Consider the following 21,996-nt stretch of genomic DNA (forward strand, 5'->3'; position numbering starts at 1 on the left):
TTATAGTCTTGTGGTTGGAAAAGATGCTCGATATGACTTCAGTTTTCTTCAGTTTACTGAGGCTTGCTTTGCAACCCAGCATGTGATCTATCCTGGAAAATGTTGCATGTGCACTTGGGAAGAACATGTATTCTGGTGCTTTTAAATGGAATGCTTTATATATATAAATTACGTCCATCTGGTCTAATTGTCATTTAAGGCCTTTGTTTTCTTGTGGCTTTTCTGTCTAGATGATCTGTCCATTGATGCAAGTGGGGTGTTAAAGTCCCCCACTAGTATTATTTTACTGTTGATTTCTCCTTTTATGGCTGATAGTATTTGCCTTATATATTGAGGTGCTCCTATGTTGGGTGCATATGTATTTACAATTGTTTTATCTTCTTGGATAGATTCCTTGATTATTATGTAGTGTTGTTCTTTGTGTCTTGAAACAGTCTTTATTTTAAAGTCTATTTGTCTGATATTAGTGTTGCTACTCCAGCTTTCTTTTCATTTCCATTTGCATGGAGTATCTTTTTCTGCTCCCTCACTTTCAGTCTGTATGTTTCCATAGGTCTGAAGTGGGTCTCTTGTAGACAGCATATATATGGGTCTTGTTTTTCTATCTATTCAGCCAGTCTGTGTGTTTTGGTTGGAGCATTTAATCCATTTATGTTTAAGGTAGTTATCGATATACGTGTTCATGTTACCATTTTCTTAATTGTTTTGGGTTTGTTCTTGTAAGCCTTTTTTCTTCCCTTCCTCTCTGTTCTCTTCTTTTGTTATTTGATGACTAAGGTTAGTGTTGTGTTTTTGGATTCCTTTTTCTTTTGTGTGTGTGTATCTATTGTCGATTTTTAGTTTGCAGTTACCAAGTGTTGTTGATGTAGCAGTCTCTGTATAAAAATATTGTTTTAAGTTGCTGGTGTTTTAATTTCAAATGCATTTCCAGTATCTTGCATTTGTACTCTCCTCTTCTCACAATTGCTTGTTTTGATATCATGTTTGTGTGTGGATGATTTAATACCTTTACGCTATGCTTTCCTTTCCTGCTGAGCTTTTAGGGTTTTTTTTGTTTGTTTCTAGTTTTGGTCTTATCTTTTCTGCCTAAATAAGTTCCTTTAGCATTTGTTGCAAAGCTGGTCTGGTGGTGCTGAATTCTCTTAGCTTTTGCTTGTTTGTAAAGCTTTTTTTTTTTTTTTTTGGTTACATTGGGTCTTCATTGCTGCACGCGGGCTTTCTCTAGTTGGGGCCAGCGGGGGCTACTCTTCGTTGCGGTGTGTGGGCTTCTCGTTGCGGTGCCTTCTCTTGTTGTGGATCATGGGCTCTAGGTGCCCGGGCTTCAGTAGTTGCAGCACACAGGCTCAGTAGTTGCAGCATGCGGGCCCTAGAGCACACGACCTTCAGTAGTTGAGGCATGTGAGCTCAGCAGTTGCAGCACATGGGCTCTGGGGCACACGGGCTTCAGTAGTTGTGGCGTGTGGGCTTAATTGCTCCACGGCATGTGGGATCTTCTTAGACCAGTTATCGAACCAGTGTCCCTGCATTGGCAGGCAGATTCTTAATCACTGCACCACCAGGGAAATCCCATCTGTAAAGCTTTTGATTTCTCTGTGGAATCTGAATGAGAGCCTTGCTGGGTAGAGTATTCTTGGTTGTAGGGTCTTCCCTTTTTTCACTTTAAATATATCATGCCACTTCCTTATCACCTGCACAGTTTCTGCTGAGAAATCAGCTGATAACTTTATGGGGCTCCCTTGTATGTTATTTCTTGCTTTTCCCTTGCTCCTTTTAATATTTTTTCTTTGAATTTAATTTTTGTTAGTTTAATTAATATGTGTCTTGGTGTGTTTTTCCTAGGGTTTATCCTGTATGGGACTCTGCGCTTCCTGGAATTAGGTGGCTATTTCCTTTTCCATGTGAGGGAAGTCTTTGACTATAATCTCTTCAAATGTTTTCTCAGACCCTTTCTTTTTCTCTTCTTTTTCTTGGACACCTATAATCCAAATGTTGATGCATTATTGTTGTCCTGGAGGTCTCTGAGACTGTCATCAATTCTTTCATTCTTTTTTCTTTATTCTGCTCCTCAGCAGTTACTTCTACCATTCTATGTTCCAGCTCACTTACTCGCTTTTCTGCCTCAGTTATTCTATTGATTCCTTTCCGTGTATTTTTTATTTCAGTTATTGTGTTGTTCATCACTGTTTCTTTGTTCTGTAGTTCTTCTAGGTCTTTGTTAAACATTTCTTCTGTTTTCTCAGTCCATGCCTCTATTCTGTTTCCGAGATTTTGGATAATCTTTACTATCATTACTCTGAATTCTTTTTCAGGTAGGTTGCTTATTTCCTTTTCATTTATTTGGTCTTATAGGATTGTTGTCTTTTTTTTTTTTTGAATTTTATTTTGTTTTTTTACACAGCAGGTTCTTATTAGTCATCAATTTTATACACATCAGTGTATACATGTCAATCCCAATCGCCCAATTCATCACACCACCACCACCACCACCCCCCCTCTGCTTTCCCCCCTTGGTGTCCATACGTTTGTTCTCTACATCTGTGTCTCAATTTCTACCCTGCAAACCGGTTCATCTGTACCACTTTTCTAGCTTCCACATATATGCGTTAATATACGATATTTATTTTTCTCTTTCTGACTTCCTTCACTCTGTATGACAGTCTCTAGATCCATCCACCTCTCAACAAATGACCCAATTTCGTTCCTTTCTATGGCTGAGTAATATTCCATTGTATATATGTACCACATCTTCTTTATCCATTCGTCTGTTGATGTGCATTTAGGTTGCTTCCATGACCTGGCTACTGTAAATAGTGCTGCAGTGAACATTGGGGTGCATGTGTCTATTTGAATTATGGTTTTCTCTGGGTATATGCCCAGTAGTGGGATTGCTGGATCATATGGTAATTCTGTGTTTAGTTTTTAAAGTAACCTCCATACTTTTCTTCATAGTGGCTGTATCAGTTTACATTCCCAGCAACAGTGCTAGAGGGTTCCCTTTTCTCCACAGCCTCTCCAGCATTTGCTGTTTGTAGATTTTCTGATGATGCCCATTCTGACTGGTGTGAGGTGATACCTCATTGTAGTTTTGATTTGCATTTCTCTAATAATTAGTGATCTTGAGCAGTTTTCATGTGCTGCTTTGCCATCTGAATGTCTTCTTTGGAGAAATGTCTATTTAGGGCTTCTGCCCATTTTTTGGATTGGGTTGTTTGTTTTTTTAGTATTGAGCTGCATGAGCTGCTTGTAAATTTTGGAGATTAATCCTTTGTCAGTTGCTTCATTTGCAAATTTTTTCTCCCATTCTAGGGTTGTCTTTTCATCTTGTTTATGGTTTCCTTTGCTGTGCAAGTGCTTTGAAGTTTCATTAGGTCCGATTTGTTTATTTTTGTTTTTATTTCCATTTGTCTAGGAAGTGGATCAAAAAGGATCTTGCTGTGATTTATGTGAAAGAGTGTTCTTCCTGTGTTTTCCTATAAGAATTTTATAGTGTCCAGTCTTACATTTAGGTCTCTAGTCCATTATGAGTATTTTTCTGTATGGTGTTAGGGAGTGTTTTAATTTCGTTCTTTTACATGTAGCTATCCAGTTTTCCCAGCACCACTTATTGAAGAGGCTGTCTTTTCTCCATTGTATATCCTTGCTTCCTTTGACATAGATTAGGTGGCCATAGGTCCGTGGGTTATCTCTGGGCTTTCAATCTTGTTCCATTGATCTATATTTCTGTTTTTGTGCCAGTACCGTATTGTCTTGCTTACTGTAGCTTTGTAGTATAGTCTGAAGTCAGGGAATCTGATTCCTCCAGCTCCGTTTTCTTCCCTCAAGACTGCTTTGGCTATTCAGGGTCTTTTGTGTCTCCATACAAATTTTAAGATTTTTTCTTCTAGTTCCGTAAAAAATGCCATTTGTAATTTGATAGGGATTGCATTGAATCTGTAGATTGCTTTGGGTAGTATAGTCATTTTCACAATGTTGATTCTTCCAATCCATGAACATGGTATATCTCTTCATATACCTGTTGGTATCATCTTTAATTTCTTTCATCAGTGTCTTATAGTTTTCTGCATACAGGTCTTTTGTCTCCCTAGGTAGGTTTATTCCTAGGTATTTTATTCTTTTTGCTGCAGTGGTAAATGGGAGCGTTTCCTTAATTTCTCTTTCAGATTTTGCATCATTAGCGTATAGGAATGCAAGAGATTTCTGTGCATTAATTTTGTATCCTTCAACTTTACCAAATTCATTGATTAGCTCTAGTAGTTTTCTGGTGGCATCTTTAGGATTCTCTCTGTGTAGTATGTCATCTGCAAACAGTGACAATTTTACTTCTTTTCCAATTTGTATTCCTTTTATTTCTTTTTCTTCTCTGATTGCTGTGGTTAGGACTTCCAAAACTATGTTGAATAATAGTGGTGAGAGTAGACATCCTTGTCTTGTTCTTGATCTTAGAGTAAATGCTTTCAGTTTTTCACCATTGAGAATGATGTTGGCTGTGGGTTGGTCATATATGGCCTTTATTATGTTGAGGTAGGTTTCCTCTATGACCACTTTCTGGAGAGTTTTTATCATAAATTGTTGTTGAAATTTGTCAAAAGCTTTTTCTGCATTTGTTGAGATGATCGTATAGTTTTTCTTCTTCAATTTGTTAATATGGTGTATCACATTTATTGATTTGTGTATACTGAAGAATCCTTGCATCCCTGGGATAAATCCAACTTGATCATGGTGTATGATCCTTTTAATTTGATCATGGTGTATGATCCTTTTAATTTGTTGTTGGATTCTGTTTGGTAGTATTTTGTGGAGAATTTTTGAATCTATATTCATCAGTGATATTAGTCTGTAATTTTCTTTTTTTGTAGTATCTTTGTCTGGTTTTGATATCAGGGTGATGGTGGCCTCATACAATGAGTTTGGGAGTGTTGCTTCTCTACAATTTTTTGGAAGAGTTTGAGAAGGATGGGTGTTAGCTCTTCTCTAAATGTTTGATAGAATTCACCTGTGAAGCCATCTGGTCCTGGACTTTTGTTTGTTGGAAGATTTTTGATCACAGTTTCAATTTCATTACTTGTGATTGGTCTGTTCATATTTTCTACTTCTTCCTGGTTCAGTCTTGGAAGCTTATACCTTTCTAAAAATTTGTCCATTTCTTCCAGGTTATCCATTTTATTGGCATACAGTTGCTTGTAGTAGTCTCTTAGGATGCTTTGTATTTCTGCGGTGTCTGTTGTAACTTCTCCTTTTTCATTTCTAATTTTATTGAGTCCTCTCCCTCTTTTTCTTGATGAGCCTGGCTAATGGTTTATCAATTAGTCTGACTTTGGTTTATTTTCTCAAAGAACCAGCTTTTAGTTTTATTGATCTTTGCTATAGTTTTCTTTGTTTCTATTTTATTTATTTCTGCTCTGATCATTATGATTTCTTCTGCTAACTTTGGGTTTTGTTTGTTCTTCCTTCTCTAGTTCTTTTAGGTGTAAGGTTAGATTGTTTTGAGGTTTTTCTTATTTCTTGTGGTAGGCTTCCATAGTTGTAAACTTCCCTCTTAGAACTGCTTTTGCTGCATCCCATAGGTTTTGGATCGTTGTGTTTTCATTGTCTCTAGGTATTTTTTGATTTCCTCTTTGATTTCTTCAGTGATCTCTTGGTTATTTAGTAATGTATTGTTTAGCCTCCATGTTTTTGTGTTTTTTCCATTTTTTTTCCTGTAATTCATTTCTAATCTCATAGCGTTGTGGTCAGAGAAGATACTTTATATGCTTTCAATTTTCTTAAATTTACTGAGGTTTGATTTGTGACCCAAGATGTGATCTATCCTGGAGAATGTTCTGTGCACACTTGAGAAGAAAGTGTAATCTGCTGTTTTTGGATGGAATGTCCTATAAATATCAGTTAACTCTATCTGGTCTATTGTGTCATTTAAAGCTTCTGTTTCCTTATTTATTTTCATTTTGGATGCTCTGTCCATTGATGTAAATGAGGTGTTAAAGTCCCCCACTATTATTGTGTTATTGTCAGTTTCTTCTTTTATAGCTGTTAGCAGTTGCCTTATGTATTGAGGTGCTCCTATGTTTGGTGCATGTATGTTTATAATTGTTATATCTTCTTTCTGGATTGATCCCTTGATCATTATGTAGTGTTCTTCCTTGTCTCTTGTAACATTCTTTATTTTAAAGTCTATTTTATCTTCAAGTGAGATAAGTGATATCAGTATTGCTACTCCAGCTTTCTTTTGATTTCCATTTGCAGGGAATATCTTTTCTCATCCCCTCACTTTCAGTCTGTATGTGTCCCTAGGTCTGAAGTGGGTCTCTTGTAGACAGCATATATATGGTTCTTGTCTTTCTATCCATCCAGCAAGCCTGTGTCTTTTGGTTGGAGCATTTAATCCATTCACGTTTAAAGTAATTATATGTATGTTCTTATGACCATTTTCTTAATTGTTTTGGGTCTGTTTTTCTAGGTCCTTTTCTTCTCTTGTGTTTCCCACTTAGAAAAGTTCCTTTAGCATTTGTTGTAGAACTGGTTTGGTGGTGCTGAATTCTCTTAGCTTTTGCTTGTCTGTAAAGCTTTTGATTTCTCCATCGAATCTGAATGAGATCCTTGCCAGGTAGAGTAATCTTGGTTGTAGTTTCTTCCCTTTCATTACTTTAAGTATATCATGCCACTTCCTTCTGGCTTGTAGAGTTTCTGCTGAGAAATGAGCTGTTAACCTTATGGGAGTTCCCTTGTATGTTATTTGTCATTTTTCCCTTCTGCTTTCAATAATTTTTGTTTGTCTTTAATTTTTTCCAATTTGATTACTATGTGTCTTGGTGTGTTTCTCCTTAGGTTTCTCCTGTATGGGACTCTCTGCGCTTCCTGGACTTGGGTGGCTATTTCCTTTCCCATGTTAGGGAAGTTTTCAACTATAAAATCTTCAAATATTTTCTCTGGTCCTTTCTCTCTTTTCCTTCTGGGACCCCTATAATGTGAATGTTGTTGCATTTAATGTTGTCCCAGAGGTCTCTTAGGCTGTCTTCATTTCTTTTCATTCTTTTTTCTTTATTCTCTTCTGCAACAGTGAATTCAACCATTCTGTCTTCCAGGTCACTTATCCCTTCTTCTGCCTCAGTTATTCTGCTGTTGGTTCTTGTTAGTGTAGTCTTCATTTCAGTTATTGTATTGTTCATCTCTGTTTGTTTGTTCTTTAATTCTTCTAGGTCTTTGTTCAACATTTCTTGCATGTTCTTGATCTTTACCTCCACTCTTTTTCCGAGGTCCTGGATCATCTTCACTTTCATTCTGGAAGCTTCTTTTTCTGGAAGTTTGCCTATCTCCACTTCATTTAGTAGGTTTTCTGGGGTTTTATCTTGTTACTTCATCTGATACATAACTCTCTGCCTTTTTATCTTGTCTGTCTTTCTGTGAATGTGGTTTTTGTTCCACAGGCTGCAGGATTGTAGTTCTTCTTGCTTCTGCTCTCTGCCCTCTCGGTCCTGTAGGTTTTTACCTTGGTCCTTCGTCTGTAACATATTTTTAGTTGCCTCATTTTTTTTGATGGGTGGGGCTGTACTCCTGTCTTACTGGTTGTTTGGCCTGATATGTGCAGCACTGGAAGTTGAAGGCAGTTGGGTAGAGCTGTGTCTTGGTGCCGAGATGAGGACCTCTGCAAGATCTCACTCCAATTATTATTTCCTGGGGTCTGAGGTTCTCTGTTAGTACAGCAGCTTGGACTCAGCGCTCCCACCACAGGAGCTCAGGCCCAACCCCCAGCCTGGGAACCAGTATATCCCACAAGCTGCTTGGTTTGGCACAAGAAAAGAAAGGGAAAGAAACGGAGCAGTAGAATAACAGAATAAAAAGTAAAATACAGTTAGTAAAATAAAAAGTATATCAGGAATAATTAAAATGTAAGTGAAACAACTGCAACAAGGTAAATCAGCACCACAATAAAAAAAAGAAAAAGCTGGGGGCACAAGCCAAAAGTTGCAGAAAAATAACAAGGTATAAAGAATAAAATAAAATTAGAAAAATTAAAAATTAGAAAAATATCTATATAGATGAAAGAACAACAAGGTAAAGCTGAACCACAACCTAAAAAGAAAGGCTAGAAAAGGCCTTGGCTGTGGGGGGCAGTGTGGGGTGGGGGGGCTTAGGCTCAGGACCTGCTCAGCCACGAAAGGCAGCACATCTGGAGGGGGGCCTTGGAGTGTGGGTTCAGAGGTAAGGTCACGGTTGGAGGCGTGGAGGCAGGGTGTAGGCCCAGCACAGTTGGAGGGTGTCTTGGAGGGCAGAGGATGAGGCCTGGGAACCTCACTTGGGCCTCCCCGGGACCGTAGTGGGCAGGGGAAATGCTGACCCTGTTCCCTTCTGATAATCTACTCTCCCAAGTGTCTCCCCCGTCCCTGTTGATCCCCTAACCATGGGTGGGCCCCTCTGGGCATGGGAACCCCTTGCTTCCCCCAGCCACCCCACAGGGGCACTGGTCTGTCTCACCTCCACTTGTCCTCCTCCCCATGTCCTACCCAGTTGCTCATGGGTTCTTCCCATCCCCTTAGGTGTCCATGGTCCCCCACCAGTGCCTGGCAGCTGCCCTAGTTGTGCAGAGATGCAAACTCCACATCCTCCTAGTCCACCATCTTGACTTCACCCCACAGTCTTTATTTTAAAGTCTATTTAGTCTCATATGAGTATTGTTATTCCAGCTTTCTTTTGATTTCCATTTGCATGGAATACCTTTTTCCATTCTCTCACTTTCAGTCTGTGTGTGTCTCTAGATCTGAAGTGAGTCTTCTGTAGGAGCGTATATATGGTTCTTGTTTTTGTATCCACTCAGCCCCTCTACCTTTTGGTTGGAGCATTTAGTCCATTTACATTTAAGGTAATTATTGATATGTATGTTCTTACTGCCATTTTGTTAATTGTTTGGGGTTTGTTTTTATAGGTCTTTTTCCCCCCTTCTTTTGTTCTCATCTCCTGTGATTTGATGGCTATCTTTAGTTTTATGTTTGGATTCTTTTTTCTTTTTTTGTGTGTATATCTATTATAGGTGTTTGTTTTGAGGTTACTGTGAGCTTTTTATGTAGCAGTTTGTGTGTGTGTGTGTGTGTGTCTGTGTATGTATGATTTAAGTTGCTGAGCTCTTAATTTCAAATGCATTTTAAAAATCTTACATTTGTACTCTCCTTCCTTCATGATTGCTGTTTTTCATGTCATATTTTACATCTAATTGTTTTGTGTATCCCTTAACTGCTCATTGTGGTTATAGATTATTTTACTACTTTTGTCTTTTTATCACCCTACTAGCTTTGTTTGTGGATGATTTCCTACATTTTCTATATGTTTGCCTTTGTTGATCATTTTGATTTTATAATTTTCTTGTTTTTAGTTGTGGCCTTTTTCATCAGGAGAAGTTCCTTTAACATTGGTTGTAAAGTTGGTTTGATGGTGCTGGACTCTTAGCTTTTGCTTATCTGTAAAGCTTTTGATCTCTCCATCAAATCTGAATGAGAGCCTTCCTGGGTAGATTATTCTTGGTGGTAGGTTTTTCCCTTTCATCACTTTAAATATATATTTCTACTCCATTCTGGCCTTCAGTTTCTGCTGAAAAATCAGCCAATAACTTCATGGGAATTCTGTTGTATGCTATTTGTTGCTTTTCCCTTGCTGCTTTTAATATTCTCTTTATATTTAATGTTTGTCATTTTAATTAGTGTGTCTTGGTTTCTCTTTGGGTTAATCCTGTATGGGACTCTGTACTTTCTGGCCTTGAGTGACTGTTCCTTTCCCAGGTTAGGGAAGTTTTCACCTGTTATGTTTTCAGTCTCTCTCTCTCTCTGTTTCTGTCTCTCTCGTCCTTGTGGGACCCCTACAGTGTGAATATTAGTGTGCTTGATATTGTCCTACAGGGCTCTTAAACTGTCCTAATTTCTTTTCATTCTTTTTTCTTTTCAGTAGCAGTGCTTTCCACTACTCTATCTTCAGCTCACTGACCTGTTCCTCTGTATCATTTAGTCTAATGTTGATTCCTTCTATCGTATTTTTCATTTCAGTTATATTCTATATCTCTGGTTGGTTGTTCTTTATATTTTCTAATTCTTTGTTAAAAACTTCTGACTTCTTGCTCTGTACGTCCATTCTTTTCCCAAGTTCTTTCATCATCTTTACAGTCATTACTCTAAACTCTTTCTCAGGTAGATTGCCTATCTCCGCTTCACTTAGTTGTTCTTCTGGGGTTTTATCTTGTTTCCTCGTCTGGAACATGTTTCTTTGTGGCCTCATTTTATCTAAGTTGCTATTTCTATTTTTATGTATGTGGTAGGTTAGTTATGTTTCTGTACCTTGAAGAAGTAGTCTCCTGTAGGAGATGTCTTATGCATCCCACTGCGCACTCCCCTCTCGTCACCCATGCTATATGCTCTATCGTTTCCCCCTAAGAGGGCTGCATTGGTCCTTCAGTTTTGGTGAGCTATGTGGGTGGTCTGGTAGGCTTGGTTGGCCCCTAGCCCAGTTGGTTGCCAGGCACCTGCCTTGTGCAGATGCTGTTGGTTAGTGGGACCTGGTCACAAGGTAGCAGATTACAAAACCTCAGGGTCCCCAGGCCTAGTGCTGGCTCACTGGTGGACAGAATCAGGGTCCATAAGACTCCAGGGCTGTTGCCCTACCACTGGTGGGTGAAGCCAGGTTCCAGGGTTAGTGTTGGACTAGTGGCAGGCAGAGCTGGGTCCCAGAGTCTGACAACAGGGCCTAGGAATTTCAGAGCTGTTGTCAGATTGCTGAGCAGGAGGTGGAGGGATCCTGACACAGTTGGGTATGGGGTCCGAGGTGTCCCAAAGCTTGTGTTGGCCTGCTGGTAGACAGAGCTGGGCTTGGGTGAATCCTGGGGTCTGCCCGCTGGTGGGCAGCATCAGGATACAGGAGATCCTGGGGCTCTGTCAGGCCCACTGGTGGATAAAGCTGGGTCATGGGGATAGTGCTGGCCCATTGGCTAGCTGAGCCGTGTCCTGGGGCCTCTGGCTTCAGGGCCTACATTCTCAGAACTGGTTTTGGACCATTGGTGGGTTGGCTGGTTCATGACACAGCTGGCTATGGGGCCTGGGGTGTCCCAAAGGTTGTGTTGGCCCACTGGTAAGTGCGGCCTGATCCTGGGGTAATGTCTAAGGGGCCCAAGTTGTCTCAGAGCTTTTATTGTCCCCCTGGTGGTTGGAGGACCAGCAAGTCCTGGGACTGGTGCCAACTGCTGGTGGCTGGGCTGGGTCCTGGCATAGCATGCAGTGGTTGTTCTGGGGCTGGTGTCTGTCTACTGGTAGGTGGGGTTATATTTCCACCCAGCTAATTGCTTGATCTGAGGTGATCCAGTACTTGTTCCTATAGGCTGGTGAGTAGGGTTAGGGCTGGGGCTGGGTCCCATGCCTAGTAAGCTAGAGGGAGGATTCCAAAATGGTGCTTTGCAGCGCCAGTTTCAATGTGGTAGAATTAACTCCCCAAAATGGTTGCCACCAGTGCCTGTGTCCCCAGGGGAACTCCATTTGCCTCCTGCCTCTCTGGGAGACTCTTCAAGATCACCAGTAGGTCTGACCCAGGCTCTGTTCAAAATACTGCTGCTTTCCTGTGTCCCAAAGCGTGTGAAATTTTGTGTGCACCCTTTAAGAGTAGGGTCTTTCTTTTCCACAGCCCTCTGGGTCTCCCGAAAGTAAGTTCCTCTGACCTTCAAAACCAAACGTTCTGGGGTCTCGTCTTCCCAGCACAGGACCCCTGGGCTGGGGAGCTTGATGTGGGTCTCTTACCTCTTGCTCCTTCTGGAGAACCTCTATACTTACAATTATCTTCCCATTTGTAGGTCTCTCACCTCAGGATCTGGGTCTTGACTGTACTGCAGTTTCTCCCCTCCTACCCATCTAGTTGTGGTTCCTTCTTTATATCTTTAGTTATAGAAATCTTTTCTGGTAGTTTCCAGTCTTTCTCACTCACAGTTGCTCTGTAAATAGTTGTAATTTTGGTGTGTGCCCGTGAGAGGAGGTGAGCTCGGCCCTCTTAGTCCACCATCTTGGGAACTCATCAACAATAATTTCTTATTGTATGACTCTCCATTTGGTAGAATTCTAGTCCATTTAATTCTAGAGCAAAATTTTTAAAAATTTACATAAGTTATGTCATGATGGGAGAAAGGTTTTCTTTGTAAGCAGAATACCATTTTTTATCTAAGCACAGATCTATGAGCTATTCCTAATTTTCATGTCTATTTCATATTTTTTCATATGCTTTAAAATCCAGTTCTAATTCTCATTTTTATAGGGAGGAATAGTATCAAAATCACCTAAACTTTAATGGGGTAAAGGGTATTATTTCTTATAAAAAACCCAGGAATTTCTGAAATCCCATGTCTCCACATTGGCCCCTTTTGAAACTTAACTACTCTACAAGTATCCTCTCCCAGCCCTCCCCACCCAAATGCCTTCAGTTAATCATGGAAGTTAAGCTTATGATCAAATGGTAGAGGTGAGGATGGGATAATTTTTTTTAACATCTTTATTGGAATATAATTGCTTTACAATGTTGTGTTAGTTTCTGCTCTGTGTTTCTTTAGGGAAAAATGCTATTTTAATTATGGGGAGTGGGGAGCCAGGGAAAAGGAATTCTTAAAGGGCAGCTACTAGGCTGTAATTATTGTGGTACTTCTCAAGACCTTACATTTTATGTTATGATTATAGTTAAATTTCTAATTTGCCCTACTTATTTTTTAAGTACAGGACTGACTCCTACAGTAAAGTGAATGGGCTGGTATTTAGTTACTTAATAATTTTTTTAAACATCAGAAAGTAAACACTGTTCTGGTTCCTCCAGGGTGTTTCAGTAAAGACCAGGTATACTTGGATGGTATCCTGCAAATCCTCCGATATAGAGAGACCATTGACTTTCATCTACTTACGGCCCTGGGGAAGGTGAGTGAAACCAATGGCACAGAGTCTGCAAACGTACCAGGTCAACACTTCCTCCAGCTCATTTCATGATTAAATAAGACTCAAGTTGAAACTGTTTTTATTTTATTGTTGGAGTAGTTTTCCTTTATGTGATAACAGGAGGGAAGAAATGAGGTTCTGTCACAGAACCAAATTACAATATTCCTTTGTGGACAATAAGAGATAAGAAAATAGGAAATTTGGGAATATATTATTAGTTTTTATATGCATATTTTCCTAAAGTATTTTAAAGTAAGCTGCAGGTATAACTCTACTCCCCTTCATACTTCAGTATGTATCTCCCAAGAATAAGGATATTCTGACATGACCATATGTTTTCTAAAGAAATTTATCATTGATTCCATATAATATCTAAAAAAAAGTCTATTTTATATTCCCCAGATCATCTCCAAAATGTCCTTTGTAGCTCTTTTTCATGACCCAGGATCCAGTCAAGATTTATGCCTTGCATTCGCTTATCATCTTTAATCTCTTAATTTATAACAGTCCCCCTCACCATAGTCTTTTTTTATGACATTTTTAAGAATCCAGGAAAATTTCCTTGAGAATTCCTAGAATCTGGACTATCAGATTGTTTCCTTGTAATTAGCTTTAGGTTAAACATTTTTGCCAAGAATACTAAAGTGAGTCATGCATTTTTCAGTGCATCACATTAGAGAGATATTTTGTCCCAGTATTGGTGATACTGTGTATAATCACCTGGGTTAGTTACTGCCAGATCTCTCCATTATAATGGTACCTTTCCTCCATTAATAAGTAATTTGTGGGATGATACCTTCAAATGTACCATTGTCTAATAGCCTTTCCAGAAATGATTTTAACATCAATTGATGATTTTTGCCCAAATCAGTTACTACACTGGTGGTAGCAAAATAGAGATCTTTGAATTCTGTTACATTTCCCTCCACTTTTTTATTCAGCTCTTCCAATGGCTACTCCTGTGGTTTTTAAAACATGTCTACATGTTTTCAAGCAAAGTAAAATATTCTGGGCTCACCTTACACTTTTCCTACCCAAATCTGAGATTAGATGTTTCTCTAAGGAAGTCTTGATTCTTTTTAGTGGAAAATGGTATTTAGAAAACAAGACTTGAGCACGAGGTGTGCACATCACTACTCGAGTGCTGATGCTTCTAGACCTTGTCAATGAGCATATCATATATTTGTTTTAAATCATAAGGGCATTCCCCATTCCATATATGTATCTCTTTTCTTAAAATGAGAACCTTATTTCCCAACATCAGTATACTTACTCATTCTCTCCTTATAATAAACTTAGAGTGGTTTAAGATAAATTACAAAACCATGCCAATATCAACACCAAACCTATTTCCTATAACCTATTACACTTAGTGATATAAATACTCAATTTTAACTGAAATATAAATAAAACTTAATATGAACATGATTTATTTAAAGCCTTCCTACTGAACCAGGAAGAGTGTTGATCAGAAAATAATAGTTCTTAAAGCCAGCTATGTTTTGGAATTTAAAAGTTGAAAGATAAGTTTAGGGGTGAAACTTTAAGTTCTATAAATTAATATAATATTTATGAAAGACTGGCTTCTTACTCAAGTGAATGAAAGAGATGTGAAATTTTTAAAAATACTTAAATTCTCTTGCTTTTATTTTGATATTTTTAACACAAAACATTATTTTATTTCTCCAATTAAATAGAAAAAGGAATTTAATGTATAATTGTGCTGATTTTCCTAACTTAATAATACAGTATTTACATTCTAATTATTTTCTTATTTATTTATTTTGGCTGCACTGGGTCTTAGTTGCAGCACGTGGGATCTTCATTGTGGCATGTGGGCTTCTTAGTTGCAGCATGCATGCAGGATCTAGTTCCCCAACCAGGGATCGAACCTGGGCCTCCTGCATTGGGAGCATGGAGTCTTACCCACTGGACCACCAGAGAAGTCCCAATTCTTATATTTAGATTTAGGCAGGAGATTTGTTTAGGTTCAGTCTTTCACACACATATATTAAGTTTAGTTGTTTAATTTCTAGACAAACTGTAGATCCAAGATAGATTGTTAAATCAAATACTGACTAGATTTTTAAAAATACAGTCATGGTCATTTCTCCAAAGAAGATATACAGACTGCCAACAAACACATGAAAGAATGCTCAACATCACTAATCATTAGAGAAATGCAAATCGAAACTACAATGAGATATCATCTCACACCAGTCAAAATGGCCATCATCAAAAAATCTAGAAACAATAAATGCTGGAGAGGGTGTGGAGAAAAGGGAACTCTCTTGCACTGTTGGTGGGAATGTAAATTGATACAGCCACTATGGAGAACAGTATGGAGGTTCCTTAAAAAACTACAAATAGAATTACCATATGACCCAGCAATCCCACTACTGGGCATATACCCTGAGAAAACCATAATTCAAAAAGAGTCATGTACCAAAATGTTCATTGCAGCACTATTTACAATAGCCAGGACATGGAAGCAACCTAAGTGTCCATTGACAGATGAATGGATAAAGAAGATGTGGCACATATATACAATGGAATATTACTCAGCCATAAAAAGAAACGAAATTGAGCTATTTGTAATGAGGTGGATAGACCTAGAGTCTGTCATACAGAGTGAAGTAAGTCAGAAAAAGAAAGACAAATACCGAATGCTGACAGATATATATGGAATTTAAGAAAAAAAAAGTCATGAAGAACCTAGGGGTAAGACAGGAATAAAGACACAGACCTACTAGAGAATGGACTTGAGGATATGGGGAGGGGGAAGGGTAAGCTGTGACAAAGCGAGAGAGAGGCATGGACATATATACACTATCAAACGTACGGTAGATAGCTAGTGGGAAGCAGCCGCATAGCACAGGGAGATCAGCTCAGTGCTTTGTGACCGCCTGGAGGGGTGGGATAGGGAGGGTGGGAGGGAGGGAGACGCAAGAGGGAAGACATATGGGAAAATATGTATATATATAACTGATTCATTTTGTTATAAAGCAGAAACTAACACACCATTGTAAAGCAATTATACTCCAATAAAGATGTTAAAAATATATATATAGTCATGGTATGAAGGGGCAGATAAATACGTTCTTATTTAACACAGTAAATTTTGTCATTTTCCAGGTATTAGGGAGTAATTTCAAAAACAGTCTACGTAAAGTTTCACTTAAGACCAAAGGAAGAAATTGCTCTTCAAAATTTAACTGGTAGTCACATTTAAAAAGTAACCCATCTTCCTTTTTTCAGGTCTCTTATGAAGATGTGGATCGCTTAAAAGGATTGGCAGTTACTGAAAACATGAGGGTCCCTCACTTTCTGCAGGACCATGGCCGATATATGGAACACTTAGAGAAGATCATGGAAGTGAATGAACTGACTGACAGGGAACTGAAAGATCTTATATATTAATTAGCATTCTTGCAAACATAGCTAAGCTATACCTCTATGTATATTACCAATTAGGTGCAGTTAGCACCAGCAGATTTATAAAAGAAGAATGACTGTTTACATGAGTTTTCTGAAGAATGGTCTGCAGTATTCAGCTGAATATTTAGGCTAAGAACAAATTTTAAACTGTTTCCCTAAAATGTTTCTATAGGCTACAGGGGAAAGTTACTCCTGTTTTCATCTGAATCTCAACAGAGTCAGATGAAAATACTGCTGATGGGTGTTTTTGAGGAATCTTGGTCAAATTGAGTGATAAACTTCTGCCTGAGAACCAAGACCAGCTCTTACTAGAGATGGAATTCCTGTGTTGTTCAAACTTCAAGGTAATATTTTATTTAATAAATAATGGTAATTATTCTCCTTTGAAAAATTAGTCTGTGTTATGCTCCCAAAAGCTAGAAAATAAGAAATTTAAGGTTTCTTATTTTCTTATATGTTAAGTAATGTTAAAGGGAGGGGAAAAGCAATTTGAAAAGTTTTCATAGTTCTTTATTTTACACATTATTGTTTCACCTTATTAGCTTATAGGAACTAAAATAGAAGATTACCATATTTTGTCCAGTTATCCCTTAACTAAATTTGGTTTTCATCTGCTGAAACATACTGGACACCTTCAAAATTTTAACCAAGTTTTAGGGTCTTTGCTTCCCAAGTCTCAGAGGTTTCTCTACATAAATCAAAATAGTTGGGGGAGAGAGAAGCTACTTACCTTTTTTATTAAATGGAGCAATGAGCAGGGGATATATCATGTAGGAGCTGGATGTTGACTGGGTAGCATCTACAGTAAACTTGACTGTATACTCTGAGAAACAGAATTTCTGGGCATTGTCATTTGATAAACTGGCTTTGTGATACTCGCTCAGTATTTTATCAAAATCTTTGACTTCATCAAGCCAATAATGACATACTTTGAATTTCAAGAATATGAATTCTGTTTTACTACATTTCTCCTGCTAAAAGCTTATATCTAGCTTTGTAATTTATCAATTTCAATATATACTTGGATAGGTATAATAGGTATACTTGGGATCAAGTAGTTTTTCAAACTTAATCTGAAAGAATACTGCTGTAAACACCCCATTCAAAATTGCTACTGTAATTTCTACCCAAAGTCTATCTGAGAGTTTACCTCAGTTCAGACTTAAATATGGTGCTAACACTGGTAGATGTATACTGCAAAGTCTGGTTCACATTCACATTTTAGAAACTCTTTTGCAGACAAGGTTATGGGATTTTTCTCTTTCGCATATCTGGAAGGGCGCCTCAAAGAATGATACACTCCAGCAAACATGATATACTCTAATTGGCACCTGGTAGTTCTTGCAAAGCCACGCATTTCACCTTTGGCAGTAGCAGGCAAGGCCCTTTAGAGTACCGAAGGTGCCCATACCTGTGTCATGCTGGCTGGAGTGTGACCTGCACTGGGGGCACAGTGCACCAACACTAACCAGACACCAGAAGACCACTCTTGTCCTCTCAAGCATTATTTCTTTGTAGCAGAGTCATCCAGTTTTAGCTTTGTGTAGTGTTTTCTGACTTCATCTTCAGACTTATCAAAGGTAACTGTGAAAACAATGTCTTAGTGCTGGAGTTGAAGTACAGACAGAAATGGCAATATTTATGTCCTGTGACTTAAGGTCAAATGATTATAAATTCAGCATTTGTAGGCAATAACACTGCTAATCTTATGTTATGGTTTAAATATAAAGGAAAATCACAGCAGCCTTAATTTCCTATTGGTAGGATTGTTTGTAGTGGTTGTAGTCCCTGAATTTTAAAATGGATAGATATTACGTGATCTGAAAAAGGAAACACTTTCTTGCCTTACTGCTTTGGTATAAGGACAAAAAATATGAGCACTATCCAGACCAAAAAAAAAAGACCTTAAATCACATTAAGATATTTCAAAGGTTAGCAATGAACCAAAAGTAGTTCAAGATTAGCAGAAATACTTAAATAAAGAGCTCTAAGCTTTAAAAGTTGAGATTGAAGATTTAATGTTTATTCTTTTTCTTGAAATAGCATTAAGGTCAGTTTTCTCTAAAATGAAAGTTTTTATAAATAGAAAATTACAGCAGCAGTACTTAGGAGAATAGTTGAAGATCATACTCGTTTTAATTAGAATAGTCATTTACTATAGGCTATTGATCATTAGGATTTCATCAATTTTTTCCACTGAGATTCTAACATATAGTTGTATCAAATCCAAATTCTAATAAACTGTTTGTTAGGTTTTCACACCAGACAGTTTCAAAGTAAAATAGTCTGCAAACATAAATCCATAGTCTTCATTTCTTTATATTTTCAATCTTTGAGCATTTTGTGTCTAGCTGTAATAGAAATAAATAGCACTGAGGTTCTTAAATGAACTATTTGGATATATATGCATGCAAACTTCTGTTCTTTTAAAACCTAATTATATTTTTATTGTGGTATTTCTGGGTTTTTTATTGTAATTATTGAAAATATCATCAATCATGTTTGTCTTCTAGTATTCTTATTTATAGAGAAATATATTTGCCACACTCTACCTTTCCCCTAATTAGTTCCCCTAATTAGCATATACTCCCATGGGGCATAGGGGAAAGGAGAGAGGGAAAATTCTGTCTTAATTTACTACCCTGTTTGTTTATTGAATAAACTTTTATGCAGAACCAACTGAGGAGCAGAATCTGTGCTGAGTGTCAGAGGTCCTCTGATGAAGACAAGAAATGTTCCACAGTCCAGTGAGGAAGAGTGGCACACACCCAGGTTACAGCACTGCCAGTACCGTACCCAAAAAGTGTTACCAAAAGAATGTAAACCATAGTAAATGGGCCTGTTCATGTGTTTGAAGCACACAGACAAAGATCACTTGCAAAGTAGTGAGTATTTACAGTATTTTATTACCACTCTTTGCGAGGCTTGTTTGGAACCTGAGCAACTTACCCTAGGGGAAGGAGTAGACCAAGAATACAGTTGCTTGGGTCATCACAGGCCCTGAGGAGCTCCTTTGAGCCCTTCAGCAGATGCGCAAGGGAGTCAGCACTTTATCCTTAAGTGTCTTGGTCTTTGAATTCAAACCTTTATGACACTTGTGAAAACCTTGTCAGCTGGCTATGATTTCATTCATTTTTGTTCACTCTGATTCTAGTGGCTAAAGGAATTAATATCTTGAAACTGCCAGGATGAGAAATACCAGTGTTTGTTAGCTAGCTTTAAGAATATGTGGAATTTCAAGTATGCAGAGGGAAAAGCACATGAAGAGGAAGCAAGAGGGCAGCCATCTGCAAGCCAAGGAGAGAGGCCCCAAACAGATCCGTCCCTTATGGTTCTCAGGAAAAATCAAGCTTTCCAACACCTTGATCTTGAACTTCTAGCCTTCAGAACTGAAAAGAATTGTACCTAAAAGAGGACGAAGCAAAGAGCAGAAATCTGACCACTAAGAGATTACTGAGCATTCATTTCTTCCCAGCTATCCAATTATCCTAACAAAAGATGACCAGCTTCAGAAGTGACATCAGCATGGCTGAAAAAGCTTCCCCTCATTTGTGTCCTCTACCCACAGCAATTTGGTATCCATATACAGACAGAAATGACCTGGTGGGAGCTTAGGGATCCAACACCAAGCAACTTTGTAGGAATCGCCAGGCAACCTGGTAGGAATCTTTCCTGCCCATGCATTGGCTTATAGGCATACAGACCTAGGTCCTGGCATGGACCCTGCAGTGGCCTGTGAACCAGCTCCAGGCCCTCTCAGCTGCAGTGTGGAGACCCTTGGAAAGTATTATCTTAGGCAATCACCCACAGACAAGAGCACCTTTGTGAAAGTCTGGGTTTCCAGTGGAGAATTTTCAGCACATTTTTGGAGCAATAAATGAGTTTAGATGCTTTGAAGAGGAACAGTTTGATTTTATCCTCATTATCCTTCCCTCAAGGTGGCACAGTTCAGGGCCAAGAGAGACCTTCTCAGCCCGTGATTTCTCCTGGAGGGGAAAATGCAAGTGACTGAGTACCCAGCTTCTCCAACTATGTGGGAAGCCACCAGAGAGGCCCATTTCTCTCTTGCCTCATCCAGACTACTGAATCTTGAGCTGCATGATGAGGGGGTGGGAAGGTGCTAGGGGAATAGCAGATAGGACTCTTGGAGGGCATTAAAGAGTCACAGAGCCTACTAACTCACAGTCCCATCAAGAAGCTAGCCCACATGGCACTGGGGACACCTTACCTGTGGGTCTCCCTGACCAGCCCATGGGAACCAGTAGTGCTTCATGTGCCTCACCCACACACATCCCCCACCCTGTGGCTTCCTGTCTCACTCCTGGTAGCATCAAGAGCAAGCTTTGGCAGACGGCTAGTGAACATGCAAAAAAAGCCAAACTGAATCTGCAGGCCCAAGGGAGGCCACAAATGTGAGCTTTAGCCCCACACTTGGGAAAGCAGAAGGGATATCGTCAGCACCTAACCTTTTGCATTGCAGACTCAAGAGAAGATATACAAGCTTAAGGATTCTGCCATAAGAGGCCAAGAAGTGTGGAGCAGGCTTACCCATAGCTGATCTGAGGAAGCCTCAGAATCTCTAGCAGGGATGACTGAAGTTACATCTCTGCTGAAGCAGTTAGTAAAGACTAGAGGAAGCAACTGCTATTTCAGATACAAAGACAACAAAGCAAAACTTAAGAAAACATGACACTACCAAAGGATTATGATAATCTTCCAGTAATTGATTCCAAAGACATGGAGATCTGTGATTTACCTGATAAAGAATGAAAAATAACTGTTTAAGGAAGCTCAGTGAACTACAAGAATAGACAATTTGATGAAATCAAGAAAATACGTGAATAAAATGAGCAGTTTAACAAAGAAAAATCATAAAGGACCAAACAGAAATTCTGAAGTAGAAAAATACAGTGAATGAAATGAAAAATATAGTAGCATCAATATCAGAATGTGTCAATCAGAAGAAAGAATCTGTGAGGTAGAAGATGGGAGCTTTGAGATTATTCAATCAGAGGAAAACAATGAAAAAGGATAATGAAAGCCTATGTGATCTATGGGATACAATCAAAAGAAACAACTTGCAAATTATTAGAGTTTCAGAGGGAGAAGGGGGCAGACAGCTTATTAAAGAAATAATGGCTGAGAACTTCCCAAATCTGAGGGAAAATTTGGATATCCAAGTTCTTAAGGTCACCAAACTCAAAGAGATCCTCTTCAAGACATGCTATAATAAAACTATAAAAGACAAAGAGAATCTTAAAAGCAGCAAGAGAAAAGTTTGTAACTTAAAAGGAACCCTCCATACTGTTATTAGCAGATTTCTCAGTGAAAACCTTACAGGCCAGGAGGCAGTGGGGTGATATATTCAAAGTGCTGAGAGAAAACTGCCAACCAAGAATACTCTGGCAAAGTTTTCCATCAGAAATGAAGGAGAGATAAAGACTTGCCCACACAGACTAAAGCTGAGAGAGTTCATTACCACTAGATCTGCCTTCCAAGAGGTGCTTCCAAGCACAATCTCAAAAGGATGTTTTTGATAAGTTGATTTTAGAGCTCTATTAGGAAATACATGAAAATGTTAAAAGCATATATATCCTTAACCCAACAATTTCAAAGTAAGTACACA

The 21,996-nt window shown here is 38.6% G+C and overlaps 1 protein-coding gene across 2 annotated transcripts in view; it reads left to right on the top strand.

Moving 5' to 3' along the window:
• Positions 1 to 16,352, top strand: part of MATCAP2 (microtubule associated tyrosine carboxypeptidase 2) — a gene marked incomplete at both ends in the record, with an annotated part of 89,111 nt that extends 72,759 nt beyond the window's left edge. For both annotated transcript variants that reach the window (XM_082661444.1, XM_082661445.1), the window contains 2 exons: positions 12,817 to 12,914; positions 16,191 to 16,352. In XM_082661444.1, the coding sequence (XP_082517570.1) occupies positions 12,817 to 12,914; positions 16,191 to 16,352 (260 nt within the window). The remainder of the gene's footprint in view (positions 1 to 12,816; positions 12,915 to 16,190) is intronic.
• Between the last annotated feature and the right edge of the window lie 5,644 nt (positions 16,353 to 21,996).

Source organism: Grampus griseus (assembly GCF_964374135.1).
Source record: "Grampus griseus genome assembly, chromosome: 9".
Classification (NCBI taxonomy): domain Eukaryota; kingdom Metazoa; phylum Chordata; class Mammalia; order Artiodactyla; family Delphinidae; genus Grampus; species Grampus griseus.